Source organism: Centropristis striata, chromosome 9 (genome assembly GCF_030273125.1).
Source record: "Centropristis striata isolate RG_2023a ecotype Rhode Island chromosome 9, C.striata_1.0, whole genome shotgun sequence".
Lineage (NCBI taxonomy): Eukaryota > Metazoa > Chordata > Actinopteri > Perciformes > Serranidae > Centropristis > Centropristis striata.
Genome location: NC_081525.1, coordinates 24,631,185 through 24,657,030, shown reverse-complemented (window position 1 = coordinate 24,657,030; position 25,846 = coordinate 24,631,185). Strand labels below are relative to the sequence as shown.

At 39.7% G+C, this 25,846-nt stretch overlaps 1 protein-coding gene across 3 annotated transcripts in view; it reads left to right on the top strand.

Annotated features, from left to right (window-relative positions):
- Positions 1-25,846, top strand: part of rfx2 (regulatory factor X, 2 (influences HLA class II expression)) — a 29,797-nt gene that overhangs the window by 2,935 nt on the left and 1,016 nt on the right. The window contains exons 2-17 of one of the 3 annotated variants that reach the window (XM_059340502.1): positions 8,390-8,498; positions 8,911-9,000; positions 10,442-10,524; positions 11,227-11,497; positions 12,750-12,824; positions 14,574-14,755; positions 14,957-15,076; positions 18,110-18,231; positions 18,651-18,769; positions 21,867-21,979; positions 22,852-23,003; positions 24,146-24,243; positions 24,913-25,062; positions 25,194-25,402; positions 25,502-25,655; positions 25,743-25,785. In XM_059340502.1, coding sequence (XP_059196485.1) covers positions 8,391-8,498; positions 8,911-9,000; positions 10,442-10,524; positions 11,227-11,497; positions 12,750-12,824; positions 14,574-14,755; positions 14,957-15,076; positions 18,110-18,231; positions 18,651-18,769; positions 21,867-21,979; positions 22,852-23,003; positions 24,146-24,243; positions 24,913-25,062; positions 25,194-25,402; positions 25,502-25,655; positions 25,743-25,785 — 2,089 coding nt within the window. In that variant the 5' untranslated portion in view covers position 8,390. The remainder of the gene's footprint in view (positions 1-8,389; positions 8,499-8,910; positions 9,001-10,441; positions 10,525-11,226; positions 11,498-12,749; positions 12,825-14,573; positions 14,756-14,956; positions 15,077-18,109; positions 18,232-18,650; positions 18,770-21,866; positions 21,980-22,851; positions 23,004-24,145; positions 24,244-24,912; positions 25,063-25,193; positions 25,403-25,501; positions 25,656-25,742; positions 25,786-25,846) is intronic. The other 2 variants (XM_059340504.1, XM_059340503.1) reach the window with 2 other exon arrangements.

Below are 25,846 nucleotides of genomic sequence, written 5' to 3'. Positions count from 1 at the left end.
AGATATAACCATGTACCCAGTCACTGCCATTGGTTTTGTAACTGCTGTTTACAGTTTTGATCATATTCATATCAAGTTACATTTACCTCCTGCTGTGCTAACTGAAATGCCTTGCTTTTGCACATTTCATTGTAGGATATTAACACAGATTTAATGGGTTATCCCATAACTCCAAAGGCATGTCAGGAAATCACAGAGCAAAGCCGAAAAAGTGAGAGGAGAATGCCTTGTGGGGCTTGTTAAGTGGAAATTAATAGTGCCATTTGTTCACATGAAATGTTACAATTTCTTAAGCTCCATAATTCACTTATTTGTGAAGGGCTTTTCATTTCAAGTGATTTGCTGTTACCGGTTTATAAGAATCTGTTGAAAGAAAAATAGTTTAAGTGTCCTTGTGACTCTCACATCACATCTTCCAGCTACAAAGATTTTGGAAATCATTGTAGGCTTACGCTGCTAGGATACAAAGAAACAAATCTTGTCATATACCAAAAAAATGTTGCCACTGATTGGCCCTCTCGCGGTGGCAACAAGTTGAAACTCGTTGTGAAATGAAATGTTTTTCAGTCTGTCTCTTCTGTCTGTCTGTGTGTCATCAGTAGCATTCTTAACATTCCACCTGTTTGTATCGTAGCTACACAACTGCTAATTAAATTTCCTGCCACAAACAGCAGACAAGGCAGTGACATTTGCATTACAATGGCGGACCCCCCCTCCCTCTCTCTTTCAGGCAGGGATAGCAGCAGCCCCCCATCCTCTCCTCACTTTTCTTTCTTTTGTGGAGTTTTATGCTAGTTTGTTAAGAGATGTTTATTTGGCTTAAAAAAGAACTTCTGTCAGTGTAAACCTGCTACAAAGTAATTACCAGAACCATGCCTAGGTTTAGTGGAGAAAGATTTGACCAGATTTGCAAAGGAGCAGTATTTTAGATTGAATTAGCTGGGTCTTGAGCATAGCTTTTTTAGACGCTCTTTAATTAGGAGATTTGGTGCAGAGGGCACCATTGTCACAGGTTGAAACAACCCAGTTTCACTTAAATTGTGTTTACCTTATATAGTGCAGTCCTGAGGTCCAATTCCTGATCTTTGAGAACCCTCTTTTCCTGTTCACTAGCATTCAAATGAGAGGAAATGTTAATTTTGCAATGTTCATAGAAGCAGCATTGTATGCTAATTGTTTTCCTGTAAAAGTTTATAGCGTTTGTGTTGTCCTACTGAAGCGTGTTGCGTATTGTAACTGCTGTAGTAGGGCTTGCAGTGCAGTGTTGCAACTGACAAAGCTGTCAATCAATCTGGCAGTTTTTTTTTTAAATTCTGTCAATAGGAACAAAGAACAACTAGGTGAGGTTTTGAAAAATCTGAACTTAAAGAGAACCGATTTGTAAACCAAAAGACACAATCTCACAACTGTATGCTGTCACCACTTTTTTACTGTATGATGTGTGATTTCCATCTTAATGCAAATTGCAAAGCAGGAACACTTGTCAGATCCTGAAGTAATTTAATGGTTAATGTTCTGGAAATGACACTGAATAGGATTTGCTATATTAGGGTGTGAATGCTGCTGTTATTATGTAACTCATATTTTTTAATATCTACAGCATGTCACTGGATCTGGCTGCTGGCTGAGGAATAGATGATTTAAAATCCAGACCTTGTTCAGTTTCTGTATGAGAGTTTGATTGCAATGGATTTACTTTGCTCACCAGTTGACTAAAATAAAATGGCTTAAGGATGAGTTTTGACTCTTAAGTTTCTGCAGTAACATTGCACCATGTTGAATCATCAGTGTCAAGACAGCACTGTATTAAACACAATGAGATTCAAATGTTGCAAGTGTGGCTACAGTGGTAGTATTATTTAATTAGAAAAACACAGTTGAAGACCTGCCTCTTGTGTAAAATTCATCCACCAACACATTTTGACATGTCACAGCAGGTAAAGCACAGGTGTATTTATTTACATTAATAGTGGTTGCATTCCATGACGGGGAGGTTCTGGTATTGTACATGCTGGCTCACTGAAATAGCTTACTGGGACAATTAAATGAACTGAGACATTGTTAACATTATCAATTCCAACTGTGCTTTTCCTTCTGTGACAAGTCAAATTGTTTGTGTTTAAAACATCTATTCTGGTATAACCTGCCAAATGTTAACCCATGTTTGATATCTTAATATTATTTCTTGTACAGGCTTTTGTTGCCTCAAAAAGTTAACAAATACTTAAATCTGAGTCTGTTAGCAAGTATTCAATGTGGTGCAAGATTCAAGTGTGACAACAACAGACACTTGGATTTGTCTCAAATTTCTGGCATTAACTGATGACTCATTGTTTGTGTCAAGTAGCGGCTCTGAAAGCATACTGTACATACAGTACAAAGATTTTCAGAGTCATATTTGTGTGGAGAGAACACTTGCCAAAAAGGCAGCCTCCTTAAGTGCAACAAAATGGTTATCTCAGGTTCTTCGGTCAAGATTGAGGCAGCACGCTGCCAGCATCTGAGATCATCTTTGCAGAATGTTGTTCCCTGGGAAATAAAACTCCACAGGTTAGAAACACACCTGTTTAAAAGAGCAAGTGAAAGCAGATTTAAATAATGTTCATGCAAGGGTTTTGTGCTGGAGTGAGAACCGTTTTACTTCCAAAGAACAGGATACAAGCCTGGACTAGACTAAAGCTTTAGGATACTTAACCATTCAAAGTTGTCAGTATTGGTGATTGGTTTTGATTTAATGCAATCAAAGAGACCGCAGAATTACTTACGGCAAGAAGGCAAACTTGCAGTCTTTTTATTTGTCTAATGGTTGGCAGGAAATCTTATTAAGTTGTTGTCAGGTTTAATAATATTAGAGGCCAGGTTAAAATGTAGGCAGTGGGCCAAGAAATAACTGATTCAATTTTGATGCAGATCTAGATCCAGCAGCTTTGTAGTGCTGGACTTAAATATAACATTTTTCAATTTTTTTTCATTGGGCAGGTATTTGGTTTATCATTTTGGGATTAGGATATTTGTTTTTTATTTGTGTTTTTTTTTTTCCAATATTGTAGAATAACAGAATGAATGCCTTCAATTAAGATCAAAGACGTGTTGCAGTGCAGTGTTTGATGGTCTTCTGCATACCTTGGATGTAACAAGTGGTGGATATATTTTCTCTTTTTCTGACCATTCTCTGTAAATCCTAGAGATGGTTATGCGTGATCCCAAATCCCAGTAGATCAGCAGTTTCGTAAATTCTCAGACCAGCCCGTCTGGCACCAACAACCATCAAAGTCACTAAAATCCCCTTTGTTCCTCATTCTTGACCATGTCTACATGGCTAAATGCAATGAGTTGCTGCCATGTGATTGGCTGATAAGATATTTGCATTAACCAGCATTTGACTTGTGTACATAATAAAAGTACCAGTGTAGGCCAGAGTGTAAGTTTTCTACACTGCCCATACTATGTGCTTTGAATCTGTCTGTGATTATATTCAAATTGGCTGAAGAGGCTTTAAGGAAGGATTAAAAAATATATATATATATGATATGATATGATGTGACTTAAGCCCCCTCCTTTGTGTCATCAGTATGACAACCTTGGATCACATTACATAAATACTTGTGAAAAAGAGAGATGCCCACACGTATGAGTATAGCCTGATTACATTTCCAGTTGTGACCGTCTCGCCTATTCCTTCCCTGCTCCTCTTTGTTGTGTTTTCCAGTTGAACTTCTCAAAATGTTCAGTTTCAAATACTCATTCTTCATCTCATGATGTTAAATGTTAAGGATGAGGGCTTGAGGGCTGGGGGTGGGTGGAGGTGGGGGCAGTGGAAATCTGGAAAGGGTTAGAAGGGCGTTGGGGGAGGAAGTTGCTAGTGTAGAGCATGGGCGAACACACAATCTCCATGGAAACGGTTTGATCTTTCTCTCTGTGGCTGTCGGGCCTGCAGCGCACATGGTGACGGACTGGACAGGTTGTGCTGATGACCAGTGTGGGGAGGTGAGCTTGAGAGGGGAGGGGGGAGCTTGGATCAGAGACAGTGGTCTGGGCCTCCTATTTCTTCTCTCTCTGTCTCTCTCTCTCTCTCTCTCTCTCTCTCTCTCTCTCTCTCTCTCTCTCTCTCTCTCTCTCTCTCTCTCTCTCTCTCTCTCTCTCTCTCTCTCTCTCTCTCTCTCTCTCTCTCTCTCTCTCTCTCTCTCTGCCATCTGCAGACCCCAAGAGCTGCTTTGATTGGATTAGCCATGAATTAATGAGACAGGCTTGAAGAACAGCCTCTGTTGTGGAAATCTCTTATCATATCTTAATTCGCTCTTTGTGTGAGCGCGTGTCTCTGTGATCTTATAGGTTTTTTTTAAATTAAATCAAAGAAAAACACCCAAATTGAAAAATAAAAATGTAATTCTTAAATTAGAGCACACATATTAGAGCCTCAGCAGCGAGACCCTGTTGCTCCCTCCCTGTACATATTGAAGGTGTGATAGAGGGAAAGATCAGCATATTGCTGAATACATTTTATCCATAGCTGCTGCTTTAAAAGCAACCAGTGCCTGCTTTTACTTTCTTTTGTTTTACCCTGAAAAAAGTATTGCTTTGCCCAAGCTGTTTTATCTCTTCTGCCCAAGAAACTTTGGAAAGACTCGACTTGGAAGTCTTGTTTTTGGGTGGCATGAGTGTAAAGCAACCTTGAAGAATAGACTGTTGTCTCATGGATGACTTAAACATTCCTCTTTCTTTTTAGCACAGAATAGTTACAAAACAGAGCACTTCATCCCATCCTCTTTAATCAAGTCTTAACCAGCATAAAGTCTGCACATTTTATATAACTACAACACAGGAGTAAGTCTCCCTCTATGTCCCCTGGTGTCTGAAATTAATAGCTTACATAGTATTTATTGTTGTAAGTTTCTACTTAGCGTGAGATAGAGGGATCAGGTGGGGGGATGGCATTGTTTGGTTTGGGAAGTATTCTGTTGGTTGCATAGCAACAGGCTCCTGGAAACGGGAGTGGACGGTGTTGCCACTAGCAACCGTTGTTGCTCTGCAAACAATGTGGGCCAGTTCAAACATGAGCCAAGACTGTGGGCTCCTGCTTTTAATTGAACATCTGTATGTGTTTTTCTCTGATTGAGCCCTGTTTAAGTTAGATCTGTCAGTGACATATGTTCAAATCTTGTCTGCACTGTAGACTATAGCATTAATGTGGTTTTGTGAGGCTTTTGGGTTCTTTAAAATTTGTCTTTTTTATTTCCTTTTATATTTTAAAACTCAGGTAACTCTTAAAAGGAGTGGCTGTTGTTGCAATGTTGTTAAGTGCTCATCTGGGATTTGCATGAATAAAACCAGGCCCATAGACCAGACTTGAAAACGAACTTGTATGTGTGAAGTTACCTCTGGGTTGGAGACAGAAAGGTTTGGCCCCAGACAACAGCCTATCCAGAGTAGCAGTTTTCTACTGCTAGTCTCCTGCTGTGTCCTACCTTTGTGCCTTTCAGAGCTGCGGGTGGGGAATTTGTGTGGCTTTTAACCTTCCCTGAACACTAAGCAGAAAGACTCCTCTCTGCCTTTACTCCTGTCTCTCCCCCTCCAACTCAATAATTTGGCACACTTCACCATATCTATTAAAGCCAGCGCTTTAATTGAGATTTAATGAATCAGAACGTGCAGGTCAGGGCTCTCTTTTGTGATCCCCTGCCACCCTGCCATGTCGCTCACTAATCAATGGCATTAAGAAGCCCTTAGGCCTGTGTCACTTCCTCTGGAGAAAATGACAAGTCTAAGATAAATGACAAGGTTGTTGCAAGTATATTTATAACTCAAGTGACACTCCATAGACAAATTCCTTGCTTTAGAATGATGCTTGAGCATTGCAGCGGCTTTTAAAATCTTCCCTCCTTGTTAACATCATTCTGATAATAGTCTTTTGGTACTTTGACATACAAGAAATGGAATATGGAATATGAAAGCCATTGCATATAAGTGCTAATAGTGCCCTGTGCAACCAAATTCATTTAAGATGGACTAAAAGGGCTGCTCATGGTAAACTCGGAATGGTGTTTAGGACCATGTGTGTGTGAAGACTGACACATATCAGGAATTTCAACATAAACCTCCTCCTCTCAGTCTGTTAGTCATGTAGGCAGGCAGCGTCTTTGCCTGTGGCAAAATCTCACATGGAAAATGCCAGTGGTGGCACACCCAAATCTGTTGTTTTTCTATCTTAAAGGAACACTCTGATTTTAATGTAACATCCAGTACTGCCCTACTACCCTAAGTATCCCCCCACCTTACTGTTTTTTAAAGCTGGTTAGTTTCCAGACATTTGTTTTGTGACACTGTGTGCTATTGGTCATTTAACAAATTCAACCTGTTATAGGTCCAATCTGTTTGGTTTCCTTGACTCTTTCAGGTATTTTTAAGGTCAAAATTTTAATATTTCACAATGTTGTATTTTGTATTTTACATCAACTAACATAGGAAGCTGTGATTGGAGGATAGCTATACAGAAATAAAAACTAAAAGTGCCAGAGTCTCTTCTCCTATTAATCAACATGTAGTGTGATGCAGCTAAATCAAGTTTTCTTGCACTATTCTGGATAAAAGGATAATCACTATTTTCTCGTGCAGAGATTGCACACTTGCCCTTGCAATCTTCTTTTGACTGTGGAAACGGCTTGGTTATGGGTGGTAGATTTTGCGGTAGCATCTGTGATAGCTTCATCATGTTGTATTTAGTGGTAGCAATTAGGTGGTTGTAAATGAGTGGTGCTATCCTGTATCAGCATAGTCTTTAACCCTGAAAATGTTCCACAAATGAGGATGTGAATCCAATTTTGGTGTAAGTACAATGTTTCATTGAAACTCTGGCTTGGGTGAGTTGATTTCCTCTTCCTCTAGATCACTGGGGTTTCCTTGATTGTGACTCATTTTTTCCTTTGTTGTTCTTCTCCTCTCTAATGTCACATGTTAGATTTGTTGCTGTCTAAGTTCATTTTGTCACTTGATATGATACAGCCTAGTTATTTGTTGATGAATTCAGAGCACTTGCTTTGATGCAAAGGATGCAGGAAAGTCTTCTTAATTCTTGTGTAAGCAAAGGCTTTAATCGCAAAAAGTTTAAATGGTTTAATGGTGCAGCCCCATAAGAAAGTTTATGTTGGGTCTCAAGAAAGCCAAAACACAAGGATGGCTGCACCTGTTGCTTGTAACTAATAGCTCAGCCTCCAGATTACTACAGCCTAAGTGGTGTTCGTCAGATCTATTCCAATGAATTAAAATAACATTGTAGAGCATGCCTTGTGTTATGACAATATGTAATCACAGCATGTCTAGAGCAGGTTGTGTCTTGCTGTCCTGTAATGCTTATGGTAAAAACCATTCTCTTGTTCACCTACTGACGTTTCCTGCTGCTCTTGCTCATCTATTCATCCCACCCCCCAACAGCGCCGTATCTCCCTCTCCCTTATTCTAATCTTCCTCCCCCTCTTCTCTTTGCGGTCACACTCAAAAGTTCCTCTGCAAGAGCTTTATAAAGGGGGAAAAGAGAGGAGTGAACTGGGAAAGGAGCAGGGGGTTGAGTTGGGGGTGGTCGTCATGGATTCCTCACCATAGTAACTGACAAACGTTTACAAAGCATTGAGGAATTTCCTCATATCAGCTGGATTATTGGAGCCCTCAGAGAACAGCTCTCGTACGAAACAATCGCTGGATATCATCAGGACCCTGGCAGGGGCTGGAGCCCCACTGCCATTTTTCTCATTTTCCCCCTTCGTTTTTTTTTCTGAGAGAGTGGGGAAGTTGTTTTTTTATCTACTTACTCCCCCTTGCAGTTCCATTCTTCTCTTGTCCCTGCCTTACTCCCGCTCTTTCCCTCTCTGTCCTTTTTTTTTTTTTTTTTTAAAGAGAGCCTTTGTATTACTCCATTTTTAGTTCCCCTTTGCTATGCTGTGCACATTGTCACCAAGTGGAAAGCTGAGTGGCGGCAGTGCCTTTGGTCCTCAGGAGGCAGTTCAGTCCTGTTGGTAACTTGAACTCCTGTACTGTAACTTTTCCACCTGGGTCTGATCTGTCAGCAGGACCAGGAGTGTCCGTGTAAAACTGTTGGGCTGCTTATTTTGCCAGTGATTAAGGCCAAAGGTGGGCAGTCTCTGGGGCTCTGAAAGCTTCACTGACTCCGCTTGACTTGGTAGAGCCAGAAACCCCCTGGGGCACAATGAAAGCCCTGGTAGCTCCAAGAAAGAAGGGAGGATGAGCATTTGTTTAGTATGGCTGTCCATTTGTATAAATGTGAAATGCTCTTAGTGTTTTCTTTTTAAGATTCAGTGTTACCTGCATTCTTCAGTCTAGTATTAAATTGCCCCCTACTCATGACTTTTCTCTTTTCTGCTTCTTTACTTCTCCCCAGTATGCAGAGCTCAGAGGGAGGGTCAGACACCACGACCAGCGTGTCAGCGCTGCGAACGTCATCATCAGCTCAGGCCCCTGTGGTCCAGCCTGTCCCAGCCTCTCAGCAGGTATTGTACTACTCTGCTGCCTCTGTAATGACAGGACAAATGAGGAAAGTCTGTTATGTCTCAACAGTTTTGTCAAACTGTCAAACATAAAATACTGGTTTTTGAAAAAACTCATGCATGGTGTATGAAAAGAAAAGGCACAATCAGAGGAATACACTGAGAAATACAGAGTTGTGCTTGTCACGCACCACTGTCCTGTGCTGACAGTAGGTGTGTGACCGAAGGGTTTGTGCTATCATTTATATTCATATTACTGGCATAAATCTATCAGCACTAGCTTAAAGTCTTGAGGGTGATTTTTTTTTTATTTTAAATATTTGCCCGTCTTGTTTCAACTGTCATATGTTTAAAATTATGTGTGTGATTGTACGTGCATACCTATGTAATTAAGTTATGTCTTGTATCCACACAGAGGGTGCTGGTTCAAGCTACAGGCTCAGCTCAGAAGGGAGGACAAGTACAGCAGCTTTCAGTACCCAGGGTTCAACAGGTCGCTCAGCAGGTACACAGTGCTGTACATACTTATACAGTGCTGTGAAAATTCTTGTACACCCCTTGGTGTTTTACAATTATTTTAGATTAACTTATTTTTACTTTTGTGACTGAGCTGGAGACCTATACTGTGTGTTCTTTTACAATAAAGTTAGAAAAAGATTAAATACGTAAAAAATAATCATACAGCCTGTTTTTTGTGTCACTTACAAATATTACTTACAAGATTTTCTCATTCTAGTCATAATTTTACTTTTAGTTTGATTAATTACTTGGGCATCCTGGGTATGGCCTTAGTACATAAGTTAAACAGTTACCAAACCATGTTTGTGTTCAACACAGAGTGAAAATCCCAAACATGGCAGCCCACTCATTCGTCCCGAGCATGTGCCAAACTGTTTCTCCTGCTTCCTGTGCCTCTCATGGGTGTGCGAAAGTGTCTTTCTCTGGCTGAGCCTGGCCCACTGCTTGCATACATGAATAACGTGAAAATAACCTCTCTACAGCTTTTGGTTGCCTTTTAAATAACAATTTGCCTCAATGGTTGGTCATTTATAAATGTGTGTGATGTGGAGGATTTTGCTTCGCTTTACAGCTGCTCCTTTTGTGATGATGTTTATGTTAACAGTCCTCCATTGGTCCCATGGTTAGTGTGAACTTGCTGCAAAGCCCAGGCTTAAACCAATTCCCAATATGACACTGTGACTGTGTGATATCTAGAGTGAAATTCAGGAGTTGACCTGAGTGTCTGCTATTAGCTTGTCTAAGTTACCAGTCTTATTAGGTTAATGTTAAATGCCACAGCAGTAGCCAATCGCAGATGGACAGTTCATCACCATTTCTTCTGCATCAGTATATCATTACCAGTTGTGATGTTTGTCACATCAAGCTTGTCTTTATTAAACCACAATTATGTCCTTGGGAAAATGTGCATTTTAATCAAATCATTTTTTAGCAACTTTTCTTCCCGTTCAAACTTCAAACATCACTTTATATCACTCCTGTTCCCCTTTTTAAAATAACACTTATTAAGCACTTTATAGAACCCCTACACAAAGTTACTTGGTCTGTATACAGTATGTAGTGTTTTTAATGTTGAAATTATATTTTAAGGCTTTTGTTTTGGACAGATGTTAATGCAAAAACCAAGGGGTTTACAGACTTTTTCACTGCACTTTATGTACACACTGTAATAGGTGTGCACATGCCTACACGAACAAGCAAATAATTTAATTTCACGTGGTACTTTTATGATTTAAAAAGAATCAGTAACTCTTCCAATACTAGTTATATTATTATATACCTTGATTGTTTGCTTTTATACCTTGATTGTTTGCTTTTTTCTTCATGTAAGTCGCTTTGAATAAAAGGGTCTACTAAATGACTAAATGTAAATGTAGTTGCAGTTTAACTTAGTTTCCCTGCTTTGATTTCCTGTTGTCTGTGTGTAGGTTCAACAGGTGCAACATGTCTACCCATCACAGGTCCAATATGTAGGAGATAGTGGAGACGCAGTTTACACCAATGGAACTATGTAAGCAATGTTACATTATTCCACAATTATAATAAATGAATGTGATGCATGTTTTTCATTGTGTACTCTAAGTACACTATGAAATAAAGTTTTGATATTCATATGACTTGGTTTACTTATGTAAGCCTTCATATTGCCTTCATTTGTGTGATATTAGCAAGTCATTTTTGTTCACAACATGTAACATAGTTAAAAATTGACACTTGATATAAGATGCTTAAGTGCTATAAAACATTTTGCTTTTCAAATTTAACAGACAGCACTATCCATCATTTTTAGCTGCACTCTAAATGCAGAATTTATTATGAATTATGAATGAATAGGTGTTTGATGAAAAGCATGAAAAAACAAGACTTTCCAGAACACCTTTCTCATCATTTTAACACCCAACTGCTTTTAAAGAGGCTCTAATCAAAACCCCTTTAAAGCTAATGAAGCCAAGTTGATTTTCTTCACACAGTTTGATATTTTATTTGACTCCAGCATAGCCAAATATTCGGATGAAATCAGTATTATATTTGTCCATGTAAACAAGATTATGTAATGTATCAACAGTACTCTATCCCTGTATCTGAGCACAAAGAAAATCATATTATAAATGCTCTTCATCTGTCTCCTAAAAGTTATCAATTGTCATGAAATTTTACTTTAGAATAATCATGGAAAGATATCTGTTTGCTAATTGCCGCGATCTCTCCACAGACGAACAGCCTACTCTTACAACCCAGAGGCTCAGTTATACGGGCAGAGCAGTGGGGGAACTTACTTTGACTCGCAGGCCGGTGGAGCTCATGTCACCACAGTGGTCTCCTCTGCCAGTGGCGGGGTGCCCCCTCATGGCATGGTGGGCATCGCTATGGACGTGGGCAGCAGCCACATCATCTCCAGCGGAAGCACCTACCTGATTCATGGAGGAAGTATGGAAGGAAGCCGCAACCACATATCACACTCATCGCGCTCCTCCTCAGCTATGGTGAGCAACACCCATACCGATGTTTCTGTGGTACTCTGGAGCAATTTTTTCCAATAGAGTGGGATTAACGTGTCAGTAAAAAACAACAAAGTGTAAATCAGAGGTTTACAGCCAACAAAGACTGAGTGACTGACAAAATATACCGTGGAGATTGTTTGTCTTTTCTCAACTGCTATGTGGCCAAAAAGTTTTTCTCTAAAGTAAGCAAAAACATTGTTACCAGTACAACCTGGCTTACTGAGCAGAGATCCCCGCTACCATATGGTGTTGTAAGATGCACACTGGTGCTAACTGTCATCACTGCTACCTGAGCCTGTGTCCAGACTGGAAAGCCTCCCAGACGAGCCTGGGAGGCAGGGGGAGACACAGCGTTTACGGCAACCTGAGTTGGGGCCTCCTGGCTCTGCAGTAACACACAGAGAGCAGAGAAGTACAGGACAGAGAGCCTGTAGAATCGGGACACTGGCTTAAATAATTCAGCACTGCCTTGTTTCAGAGGTTTTCACAGGCACTTGAGCGCCCTGCGAAACAAAGCAACCCCTGGGGCTCATTACCATTTGGCCATGAGCCCTCTGGAGCCTTCTTAAAGCTTGGAACACTGCCTGCTTCTTTTTCCTTTTTTTCTGTGTCTCCAGTTTGGCTGCAATACCACATATCTTTTCTTTTTTGACTTGATTTTCTTCTACGGCTCAACAGAATGTCCCTGGTTTTGTCATTCACTTTGCCCGCCAGTTGGACTCCATAATTTTTTGTGGTCCAAAGACAGAATAATATGCCAGTGTATTTTATGCCATGACACTCTGCTTATGTTGTAGGTACAACTTACTCAGATTTTTTGTTTTTTACAAATATTATTTCTTATAAAAATTTTGGGGGTGGGTTGGGGTTAGGCATTGCTGACCTATTGTCCTCAAACTTGACATGACCTGTGCCCCTTTTTGTGGTTCCTATTTGCATACATTAGAGTGTCTGACCGCAAACCTACACTGAGCAGCTTAACCCAATGAGTCCCTTGATTTGCATGCTTTTGTCAACCAATAATGGATTTGGCCGCAACACTGACTGATTTTAATGGAAATGCAGAGATCTGGCTGCTCGCTAACAGTCTTATTTCCTTTATCTGTTTTATTTTTGTGTGTGTTTTTCTTCATATACCTCTGCTTATTTCTGTCCCCTTCTCTCATTCTCCCGTCTCCTCCCTCTTTTCTGTCCTTTTTTTCTCTTTTTGTTTGCATGCTTCTTCTTTCTTTAGCTTGAAATGGCGATTGAAAACCTCCAAAAGTCTGAAGGAATTGCAAGTCACAAAAGCAGCCTGCTCAACAGCCATGTAAGTCAACCAGGAACTTTCTTTGAAAAGGACATAAGAGAAAAAAACAACAAAACAAAAAACAACAACAAAAGCTTCACCTTTAGGCAGTGTGTTCGACTTGTGTTATGCAAAGATTAACACACTACCTACTGCTAGCTTTACTTCGCACTATCCCACTGACATGCATAATTGTCTCAATTAGTTTTCATCCTTCATCTGAACTTGCATTTGCTATCACTTTTTGCTTAATAATGCATCTTGTATACACATTTATTAGCGCCCTGTGCATGGACTAAAATTAAATGATTTATGCTTACTTCTAAGTACACCAAGACATGCCTGTCACGGAAGTTTATTGCAGTATAACTTTTCCTTTTGTTGGTAGCAGGGATGCACCGACACTTTTTTTTTTTAGTCCTCAAACCAATAGTAACACCTGGGCTTTGGGTTTGGGCAGGCACCAGTGTTTATTATTAAGGTGCTGACTAGGAACATTCTTTCATGTGTAAGGCGACATCATCATTACTTTATCAGACAAAATGTAACAAATAATTACATAGAAATAAATGTACTGAATTATTAATTGATATTAAAATATCAAATTGTGCACCAGCAACGGAAAAAAATCGTCACAATTAACAGGAATTACAATTTAAGTGTAAACCTTTAAAATGCAGGAAGAAATGTATTAAACCTTAAACGGGTATTAAAATTCTAGTATGTAATTAATATAGTATATAAACATAGGATTGAGTTGAATTGTCACCAATTACCATAGGTGTCATTTATACTGGTGATGCAGGGGACATGTCCCCATGACTTTTTAATAGCAGAATTTCTTAAAAATTGCCTGAAAATTAGCTTGCACCAAGAAATGTCATCTAACAAATGAGAACGCTTTGAAAAAAGCTTTATTTGCACAATAAGAACACACACAATGCAATGTAAATAAATGTATGTATAGGCGAAAAAATGTGCACAAAAAATGGATTTGATGCATATGGATGATTCTGAATTCTTAGCCTATGACAGTTCAAGAAACCTTTCTTGAACTGCCATGAGTAGGGCTTATCCCACCATTGCATTGCCTTAAATCACATCTGTTGTTGGCCACTCATTTTTTTTTCATCTGAGCCCTTACCGATACCCAATCCAGCTGTTTGAGTCAGTATTAGCCCGATATCAGTACTGGATTGGTGTATAGGCTGTCAGTCAATTATAATGAAATTTAAATAATATTCATGTAGTATTCCCATCCATTACTCACTTAGGGCATTTGTTGTTTCAATTTCTTATCCTACATGCCAACTTTTAACCCTAAGATGCAATCTCACAATCATTAGTTTCTGAAGTATCTGCTTTAGCTCTGATTTGAAAATGTCTAATTTGGGCTTCAAACTCTTTAGGACTGTGCTGTCAAAGACATAGCTATGACTTTGTCCTCCACAATATTGAAATTCTTGGAGATGAATAGCACTTCAGATGTTTGAGTGTTCACTCAATCAGCCATTCCTTATGCTGTAGTCACTTACTGCTTCAGTCAAGAATATAAAAGCCTCAGCATCGCTACAGCGAAAGTGCAATGGTCTCTTTGTAAAAGAGGTGGTTATGTGTGTGTGTGTGTGTGTGTGTGTGTGTTATCTGTCTTTTGATGTGCTAATAAGATGCACTGCTCCTCTTCATTTCTGGCCAGGTAACAATCACAGAGAAGAGTTTGTTCACTTAGGCTCATTGATTGTTCAACTGTGTCTTCTTCTGTGTTTTTAGCTGCAGTGGCTGCTGGACAACTACGAGACAGCGGAGGGAGTGAGCCTGCCCCGGTGCTCCCTGTATAACCATTACTTAAGGCACTGTCAGGAACAGAAACTGGATCCGGTCAACGCAGCCTCCTTCGGCAAGCTCATCCGCTCGGTCTTCATGGGCCTTAGAACCCGCCGCCTCGGCACAAGGTACAAACAGGAACAGCTTGTTTTTTCTCTACTGAAGATGCTGATAACCGTAATCTTGTAATCATTATAGATGTGACGAGTATGACGATGCTTATAGGCATCGGAGACTAGCTGATGGAAGAGGATAATGATAGTGATTACACTGATGGCAAGGCTTCTCCTCCTCACTGGTTTCTGGCTTTTCTCTCATGAATCTACCAGAGGCAACTCTAAGTATCATTACTATGGCATCCGGGTGAAGCCAGACTCACCGCTGAACCGGTTGCAGGAAGACACCCAGTACATGGCCATGAGGCAGCAGCCTGTCCACCAGAAACAGAGGTCAGCACTCTCTCTCTGTCTGCAATTTTTAACTATTTTTTTCCTTTGTCACAATTCTCACAACTTAAAGCAATTTTCCATTCAGCCATGTTGTTAGTTATTTTGTCCCATGACAATATTTTGCATGCCATTTACCCCTTGACAGCTGCCTCACTGTCTTCACCATTACTGGGCGCTTTATCTTTATCTATTTCCTCTACAAGTTCTTTGCCCTTTTCATTTTATTTTCTTGCTATTGTTTGTATGAATGTTTTTCCTCAACAGGCCTACTTTCTTTGCTGCCACAATGTATTCGTGTTTTTTGTTATGGAAACACAAGTCAATTCAATGACTCATTGCTACCATCAGTAAAGGTGTCACAATTCTCCAAATGTATGATTTGATTAGACTTACAATTTTAAGGTCACGATTACGTAACATTATTTATTTATTTATTTTCAGCACTGAAGGCTATGCCATTGTTAGACTCTAACAATTGAGTCTTGATTTCTAAGATCAAAGACTTTGTTTTATGTTCTAACAACTGTCACATTTTAAAATTCTTCTTTAAAAAGGCTACATTATATATATGTATATATATTAGGGGTGCACCGACTGCAATTTTCTGGCCGATCACCGATTTTGAATCTGCCAATATCGATTTTGGCCGATACCGATTTTTTTATAACTCGCAGCATACACCTTCAATGTTTGAATCTTATTTTATTAAAAAACAATAACGTGCGTCCTACGCCCAAACTATAACTCTGACAGCTTTACTAGATGATTGTGAGTGGGAAGACAAATATTCCTACGTTTCTATGTATAAATTATTTCTGTAGAGTGGAATTTGCGGCCTGGAGCGCAGTTTTCAAATTTATTTTTTGACCATTTTTTTCTCTCCGTCTACACTCTGGCGATGATGTCACACAGTGTGACACGAACATTTCATGCAATAAACACCCATTATAATCTCAGAATTTCTCCAAAAACGATCATGGTCATTGAACAGGGATTGATAAAAAACTGTATGACCTATCCAAACATAGATTAATACACCAATACACAAGACTTGTGTCTACTGTTTAAAGTTTAAATGGAGTCTCTGGGTGAAATTATGCCAGGGAAGTAGACGTTTGAAAATCTCCAAATATTGTTCTTTTCCCTGTCACATTCACTTCAATGCAAAATTTTGGGCAGTTTTTCGTAACTTATGTCGCAAAAAAATCGTATTCCGTAGAGAAAAGTAATAGCACACCGATCCTGATCAAACCGCACATTTTGATATATAGTTCCTCTTCAAGTTGCAGGACTAGTAGCAGGACGAAAATGTGTCCGGAAGAGGAAGAAGAAAAAATCCACAGTATAACAACAGTGCTCGGTGCGATTGCCCTGTGGCCCTAACTAGGGATGGGCATCGATTTTCGAATATTTGAATAGTCATTAAATCATAAAAAATTTAATAGTTCATCATATCTGGAAGAAAAAAAAGTTGTATTACTGGCTAGATGTCAAGCTGTAGAAGAAGAAACAAACAGAGGAGAGGGTGTTTTCCTCGGCAGGACAAATTAGCCCCCAGAGGGATTTAGAGACTCCGGAGGTGACGTATGGTTTTCGCTGTCGCTAACTGTGCACAGTGTCAGCAGCTGAAAGTAGCATGGCTAATTATGCACAGAGTCTCCGCTGATCATAAACATAGTGATTGTGAATTAACAGCATCACTTACTGTGCACATAGTGTCCGGTGCTTGTTGTAAACAATCAGAGATCGCTAAGTGAACACCTCCTGCAGCAGCAGCAGCAGCAGCAGCAGCAGCAACACATACACACTGTACTGCTACAGAGCTAACTGCCGCTAACGGCGACTCTTAACAAGCCGGCCTCCGGCTCGTTAAGAATATTAAGAAGGAGTGGCTGGATTTGTCTCCAGTCACTTTCTTGAAAAATAGTTGCTTAGAGGTTCTGAAAAGTTGCTAAATTTAGCAACAAAGTGGGGAGAACTGCTTTGCCGGTGGGGGGTTATTATCAAGGCAGATAAGCAAAATTAAGGAAATTGGTGCAGATCGATCGGTGCACCCCTAATATATATATAACTTATGGTTATGACCAAATGGTTACAAGATATTTACTTTTTTTTTAGCCTTCACAACGCTAAAAGGTAAACATGGCGTGCACGGGAAAAGGAAACTTGAAAACTGTTAAGAAAAAAATAAAATAAAAAGCCTACAGTAGCTTGAGACTATACAACAACTTACATCAGCCACATGCTGTTAACGGTCAAAGGAGCAACAGTTGCAAATTTGCATTATATTATTTTGCATTTTTGTTTTGTTCATTCCTTACACTACTGGTGTGTGAAAGCATGCATTCTCATAGAACATTGGCAACAAAGGTTTTCACGTATGTATAAAGAGTAGCTAAAAAATGTTTGCCTTTGCTGACCTCATCGGTTTAACTTCTTACCTTGCTGCAGTGATGCAAAAGTGTACTCCAGGGTGTGTCAGTACACCATGACATCACTGTAAGATGTGGCTAGAGGTACAACAAAGCACTCTACTGACCACATGTTGTCTCAGAGGTATAACAGACTTTAAACTTTCAATCAGAGTAGGCGGTGGAAAATTGGTTTTGAGTCTGATTTAATTTTCTCTACAGTACTTTCTGTAATGTGTGTGTGTGTGTGTGTGTGTGTGTATGTCACTGCTGTGTTGTGTTTTAACTATGTACAGTCGGTATCACTTTTCACACCAGACACACCCACCAACTGAGGCAAACGCATCTCATAGGCAAAACATTTTACCCCTGTGGGTATAATAATATTAGTAAACCAGAATAACAACACAAACCATTTGCAGATGTTATTTTTTGGTTTAACACTCCCCGTTGATATTTCAGTAAATAGCTTTTGTTGAAGGTGTGCTTACCTGGGAGTTATCTTGCAGGTTTTTAATTGGAATGAAAACTCAGTGGCACATACGGTACATTTTTACTTATTCCTGCTTCCCTCACCCTTAAAGACCTAACATAAATGTCCCGTCTTCTACTGTGTGTGTAGGTTCAAACCTCTACAGAAGGTGGACGGTATGTCTGACAGCCTGTGTGGGAGCTCACAGCACTGTAACAGCACTCCAGAGCAGTCCGTGGCTGCTCAGAGTCAACACCACCAGCAGTACATAGGTAAGGACATGAGCTGTGTGGTTGCCACGACAACTATTTGTCTACAAATGTTTGACACTTAAGATCAGACAAGTGTTTGTAAGTCACTTTGTACCTCTATCTTCTGAGCTCATTCTGATCTCATTTTTCATAATGATTTTTTTCCGTAAGTAAATCAGAGTTGAATCACATTTAGCTACATGTTGACTTTACTCAAACATTAATTATAAACACCTGTAATAACTGTCACAATGATAAAATTAAATGTCAGGCATTTTGTCTGTTGAGACAATTATAGGATAAGTGTTTCTGTTTTGAAACATAATGATCTACCCAAACGGTTTTGTATAGTTTCTGTCTGCAGAATGTATTAGCCTTTGTGTCTGTGTGTCAGTATGAGTGAAATGAGTGACACCTGTCTACCTTTTTGCTTTATGCAGATACGTCCCACATCTTGCCTCCATTTCCCTCCCCTGACTTGGGCACCCAGCCTTTGCCTGAGCGCATCAACATGAATGATATCAAGAAGCTGCAGACACTCTACAGAGACCACTGCGAGGTACATCTCTATTGAAAGTTTGTAACTAACGCCACTTTGACGTGTGAATATAAATGGAACAAGGTCAACAGGTCACCAGTGGATGCCACATTGAAGTGGTGTAAACCATCTGAAAGCTGTGAGCCTTAAGATTAATTTGAGATGCAACCGAGGTCTACCTCTGAAAGACAAATAACGCCTAAAACTAAAGGACACTTAGCTTTTTAATTTTTTTGCATTTGCAATTTAAGGCATATGTTATACATTTTGGCAAGGGTGTGAGTTTTGTTTTTGTCCCTTTTTTTGTTTATTTAAAAAAAATTCAATTTCAGCCCCCATAATAATGCTTTAAAAACTTTGTATCCAAAATACAGACACTTGGACCCTTAAGGGCAAAAATGTCCCCACTGAAACCCAATAAAACCACAATTTATAAATAACAGTCATTACAGCATAAAATCAAGCATTCTACCATATCATGCTTTTAATCTAGAGCCATGGTTGCCCTATGGGGCCAATACTTGCTATTTTCCCTGGCTTCCACAAGGGTTATGGCTGCTGTGTTATGAAGCACTGCAGTGTTTCATACAATGTATCAAAACCAATGTTGTTGTCAATCATTGCCATAACCTAGACTGTGAAAACAAATTACCCCTAGCATTTAGGATACAGAAAATAATAACACATTCCGCGCAATTTTTAAATACAAAACACCAGTGGCATAATGTAAACACACTAGCATTTAAAGGGTTAAAAATGGGAAAATAAATTAATATTTGGTAGTAAAAAACTGGAGAGTAATATAATTTATGACATTTTTGACACAGACATTTTTGCCCTCTGAGGACATCAGAGCTGCTTATTTTAAAGGTCATACAAGGGTTAAAACGATCAAGCTCTGAATTTGTTTTCTATTTTTAAAGATTTACTTTAAGCAGAGACACACTGGCCTGGTACTGTGGACATTTTAAAGAAAAGTAAATAGTATGTCACTCAAAAAATATTATTATTGTTTGTTTTGTACTTTTTATGAGATTTCTTGACAAAAAGAAAAACCTAGAATAGTGCTAGCCCTATCGTGGTGTAAAAAGGCAGCTACACATCCTGAAACAGGAGGCACAATGAAAGCAAATGACAGCAGTGAACAGGTGTCCTTGACAGAAACATCTATGAAGAACTGTATTAGGAAAACGTATGAAGAAAGAGCTATGGCGAAACAGTGTATTGCGTAATGACATTTCACACGCTGCAGGGCCTAATTCATACTCTCTCGGTAGGACAATGAATCTGAGAAGGCAGAAGAATAACCCTCCAGGATGAAACAGACTAGCAATGAGTTGAAATAATATTGAACATTAAAATTTGGGGGCTTTACAGGCAGGAGAGAGACTGTGATTAAAGCAGCGAAGCTCTGGCTTTATCATATTATCCCTGCCCTCCCCTTGTCCAGCCTCACCACGCTCCCTTTGTTCCAGCCGTCTTTTCATCTCTGTGCAGCTTTCAAGACATGCCAATTAACCTTTCAGCGCGCTGGGTGGACATCTTGGTGTCTTTGTGGTGGCCTCCCCTTGGGCCTTTGTGTTGCCTTGTCTGTGGACAGGCACATGGGCTCCTGTCTTTGTCTGCCAGCGTATTTCTGTCACTCTCACAGCTCTCATTGCCCTGCGTGTTTAATGTTTATGCATTTCACTTTTTTTGTGAGCCAACAGTGACCTGTTAACACATTAGCCAAGAGTTTTATTGACATCATTTAAAGTTACAACACCAAAAAGTTGTCGTAAGCATAAAACAAAATCGTATTTCTAATTTTACTTTAGTTTTTGAGCAGGGCTTTTTATCCTCTGTCAGGCAAGTGTATTTATTAATGTCATGGTAACAACTGCCAAATATTCAGGTATCAGTCCTACCATTAAATTAATGTGTAAGCACAAATGATTAGGTGTTTAATAATACTTTATGAGTAATAAATCACACTTTAAACCACAGTAGTTGTCATGTGTACGCACAGATGTGAAGGTTCAAGATTTGGGAATCTGTGCCTCAGGCCACTCGTCTGTCTGTGACCGTGCATGTGAACATGTGTTATTTCTCCTCCACACTTTTTTTTTTCTTAGGCAAGTTGTTTTTCCTGTGTGGCGCAAAACTGTGGAGGCAAATCGCTCTTGTTTAGAGGGGATGGGGAATTCTCCTTTTTGTTTTGGAGTTCTGTGTTTGACCTGTTGCTTGGGGCAACCGTAAACAAGGTTGCCATGGCAACGGCTGGAGAGGAAGCAAAAACATATCATGTGATTGAAGCCTACACTGCTGTGTAACAAGATCCAGCGGCAAGTGCATGTCCTGCCAGATAGAGAAAGAAGAGAATCTCTGGGCACGGTGTGAATCATACGCTCGTACTTGATAGAAGCTCAACGCAGAGATATACTGAACAGTTTGAGACCAAAAACAAAAGAGTTTGACTTCTGTTTCATGTGGAATCAGGCTGATGTTTCCTCTGGTAAATGCCTTCAACTACTTCTGCAGCACTGGCTTTTATGTTTTACTTTGATATGTGTTGAGTTTTCTCTTTTTAGAACCAGGTTACTGCTTTTCCTCTGACCAAGCCCTGAAACTATAGTTTATCATTTTAGATCACCAGCTCAGCAGTGTTTCCTTTGCGCTCTTGCAGTGTTCACTTGTGTGCAGTTTACTCTGCTCTCTAAGAGCCTCATACATATGAACAGGAAAGAGGAAATCACATGGGTTAGTTCAGGTCAGCGCCTCGCTACTAAAAGGACGCGAATGCATGCATAAATCTATGAGATTAATCTGCTTTGTAAAGGAAACCAAGATTAAAAAAAATACTCTGTGAAATCATCAAAAAAAAAAGCTCCAGATGAAGCCTAAATGTGGCCTTTAAGATCCTCCTGATGATTAATGTGCAGGGAGCTGTGTTTGAGCTGGCTCATTGTCTAACCAGGAGGGCCTGGAGTGAGCGAGAGGCTGCTTGCCTGCCTGTAGAAACTTTGTTGTGTGTCTGGTTGCCATGGTTCAGCTCTGTATGTTTTGTCCCCCCTTCCTCCCTCTCTTCTCCCTCCCCCTCATTCTCTTTCCCCCTCCCTTGCTCGCTGCTCTCCTGCAGGCTACTTTGGATGTGGTGATGAACCTCCAGTTCCACTACATTGAGAAACTCTGGCAGACCTTTTGGTATTCAACACCGCCATCTAGTGACGAAAATACCACCATCCCCAATAGGTCAGATCACTAAAACAAACATCTTACTATGACATTAAGTGTGATTTTTACGAAGCAGACAAATATATAGGTGACAAAAAGGTACTTTTGCATTCTCCCTGAGAAATATTTAGTGCATTAATGAGCCTCCACATGGAAAACCGTGGCCAGCCACGATCTAAATCTTTTTCTAAAGTAGTGTTATGTTTACTTGAGGATGACTTCTGAGTGAGGCATTTATTGTTTCAAGTCATAATGTTATAAGTAAGCCCATTGTTATTGTAACAATATATTGTTATAATGTGAAACTTATGTTTGAATAAGGGTACGCATGTAGAGGATTAAAATGTGTACGAAATTAGTTTTATTCCTCAAACAAATATTCAAGTTCTACTTTATGCTTGGGTTTAGACATGGCATGATTCTGCTGTTGTGTGGAAAAAGACTATAATTTGGATGCATATTTGTTTTATTTAATTTTTTGTCCACTGTGTTGTTTCTAAGTAAATAAGTAGTAAGTTAGTAAGTAAACTTCATTTATAAAGCACCTTCCTGATGCTGACATTTAGAAAATATAGAGTTAGAGAGAACAGGAAAATAACAATATATAAACAACAAAAAAACTCCACAGAAGACAAACCCATATTGAAGGAAAAATTGATTATGAAACAGGTGAGTTTAAACCACAGTACATGGCTAATTATGCAGGATTTGTATAAATACATACAAAGAGAGCAGCTGGCAACAAATTAGCACTTGGTGGCTCACATCACCACAGTATATATAGTTTATATTTCTCGGAAGAGCGCAAATGTTTGGCTGAGTTTTTATTTGAAAGACAGCTGCATTTATAATTTGGTGTATGTATTTTTTTCCCTCCCGTCTGTGTGCAGTGATGATGACATGGAGGGTGTGATTCCCAGAGAGAAGCTTGTGGCTCTGTGTAAATATGAACCAGTCAGACTATGGATGAGGAGCTGTGATCACATCCTCTACCAGGCTCTGGTCGAGATCCTAATCCCTGATGTGCTGCGTCCTGTCCCAAGTCAGTACCACTGATGTTTTTATTCATTATGATTTTAAAAGTATATGATACATTTTTGCATTAAACAAAAAGACCTGTTATATATTTTGGTACTTGGATTATCCCAGATGTTTCCAACAATTCTTTAACCAGAGAAATCTGTAATTGTAATCAAGGACTTGCTCCCCTTGGTTACCTGTCAATGCCATCATATTCCCTTGCACATACATGGTGGTTGTCTGCCAGAAAAACTACTTTTTTTATCCAGTTTTAAGCCACATTTAGTTATTTGAGAAACAAGCTGAACCATCATTAGTGGCAGCTTAACTCCAGCTGCTCTGCTGGCATGCAGAACAGAATCAGAGAAACAGATATTTAAGAAGAAACTGCGTTATTCAGTGTTTTATATAAGTAAGTCCATTTGATTTGGAGGAAACAGACTTTTGCAGATAATTTGGCTCCATAACAGAAAAGTCAAAAGGAATTCTAAATGAGAGAAACATACTGCAAGTATCCATTTTTCTTTTGTTATTGTTTTGATTGAGAGACACCTAGACCCCAGAAAATGACACATGATGGGTTTATCTATGGTCCGAAAACGACGGAATCACCTCACTTAAATAGATATGAAGTAATGCCAAAACAGCACAATTTAATTCTCATTCTCACAGGATTTCCTCTTTGCACCCACAATACAGTGACACCACACCCAGTTTTACAGTTTATACAGTTCTTGATCTATATTGCAGTTGGCTCTTTTTTTCCACAACTTTACTTACGAAGCTTTGTGCGTAGTTAAATGTAGTAAAGTCCGTTTGTAGTCCAGGCTGTTTTTTCACCTCTTTTGTATGAGTCAACAGTGACTTGTTAACACATTAGCCAAGATTTTTATTGACCTCATTTAAAGTTTCAGTGCAAATAAAAGTAACAAGGTGGCCTAAGCATAGAACAATATCTTATTTCTTATTTTACTTTTTATGCAATTAAAGTCCAGTGTTGGGCATGTATATATTAATGCCATGGTAACAACAGTCAAATATTCACCTATCAGCCCTGCCATTAAATTAATGATTACAAATTACAAATGATTAGGTGTTTAATAAAGTTTTAAGGATACCATGGGATTTTGTCAGTTTGTAATCCAGGCTGTTCTGTTTCTTCAGGCACTCTAACTCAAGCGATCCGTAACTTTGCCAAGAGTCTGGAGGGCTGGCTCACCAACGCCATGACTAATTTTCCTCAAGAGATTATCCGCACAAAGGTAACAAGCAAATCTCCTCACACCTCCAGTCTTTACAGTCACCTGTAATCATCTCATGTGACTGCTTTGTGATCTATGAGTGACATGTGTTACTGTGCCCAGTCCCTGCCACATCTAGTGATTGCATCTCTGCATTACACATTGTTTATGTTCATGTAGGTGGAAGATATAGCATCATGCTAACACAATGTTAATTTCTGACTGGAATATGAGTAAATCTTTTAAATTTATGAATTGTTGCACTATCTGGTCACACAACAAACATGACAGTGCCAGAAGTCTTAACATATCCTCTGTTTTGTCTTATATTCTAGTTTTACTTGTTTTGTTTTGCTTTTATTTATTATAAAGCCCTTGATGGTAACTTGCCATCATATATAACTTAGTAACTTGGTCCTTTAGTAATTACTCCACAAGTAGTAATGCTTGAAGTCCCACATGCAAATACTTAATTCGGCAAAACTGCTTTTGGTTTTTGTGCTGCACATACTGTAAACATTTTGCAACACACATTTGAACTTCACACAATTGTACAAAGAGGTCGATTAAAAACCATCACAACAAACTACTCCACTCTGTTTGACATAATTTGGGTATAATAATAACAAATAAAAACATAGTAACATGATATCTGAGGGTGTTGATGGACTGTGTGGTTCTGTGATGTAGGTGGCGGTGGTCAGTGCGTTTGCCCAGACGCTGAGACGTTACACTAGTCTGAACCACCTGGCCCAGGCGGCCCGTGCCGTCCTCCAGAACACCTCCCAGATCAACCAGATGCTCTCTGACCTCAACCGAGTGGACTTTGCCAACGTCCAGGTAAACATGTCTGACAGCTTCCCTGTTTCTTCAAGACTTCAAAATGTCAGATGGGGCAGACTGTTAACTCGTGTCGACATGTCGTGTGTGTCTTGCTCACTGTGGTTGGGTGTGTTTGTTGTGTCTAACAGGAGCAGGCGTCCTGGGTGTGTCAGTGTGACGAGAGCGTGGTTCAGCGTCTGGAGCAGGACTTTAAGGTCACCCTGCAGCAGCAGAGCTCTCTGGACCAGTGGGCTACCTGGCTCGACAACGTGGTCTCTCAGGTCCTGAAGCCTCACCAGGGCAGCCCCAGCTTCCCCAAAGCTGCACGCCAGTTCCTGCTCAAATGGTCCTTCTACAGGTGTGAGGGGGAAGCAGTACACAAGACTGTGTACACTTTAAATTCCTTAAAATAACTACAAATGGCATTATATGATTTTTTTTCTTTTCCTTTCTGTAGCTCCATGGTGATCAGAGACCTGACCCTGCGTAGTGCAGCCAGTTTTGGCTCTTTCCACCTGATTCGCCTGCTGTATGATGAGTACATGTTTTACCTGGTGGAACACCGTGTGGCTCAGGCCACCGGAGAAACTCCTATTGCTGTCATGGGAGAGGTAAGAAAGAAGATATTTACAACTGCTCAGTTTGCTCAAAACACTGACATTGTGTGGGCTAATACTCTCTAATTTCTTAAATCACAGTTCAGTGACCTGACCTCTATGATGCCGTCACTAATGGAAAAAGGTAAGCCTTCATTATTTACAGAATTTCATAGTATATATCAAAAAACCCAAAACATAAAAAA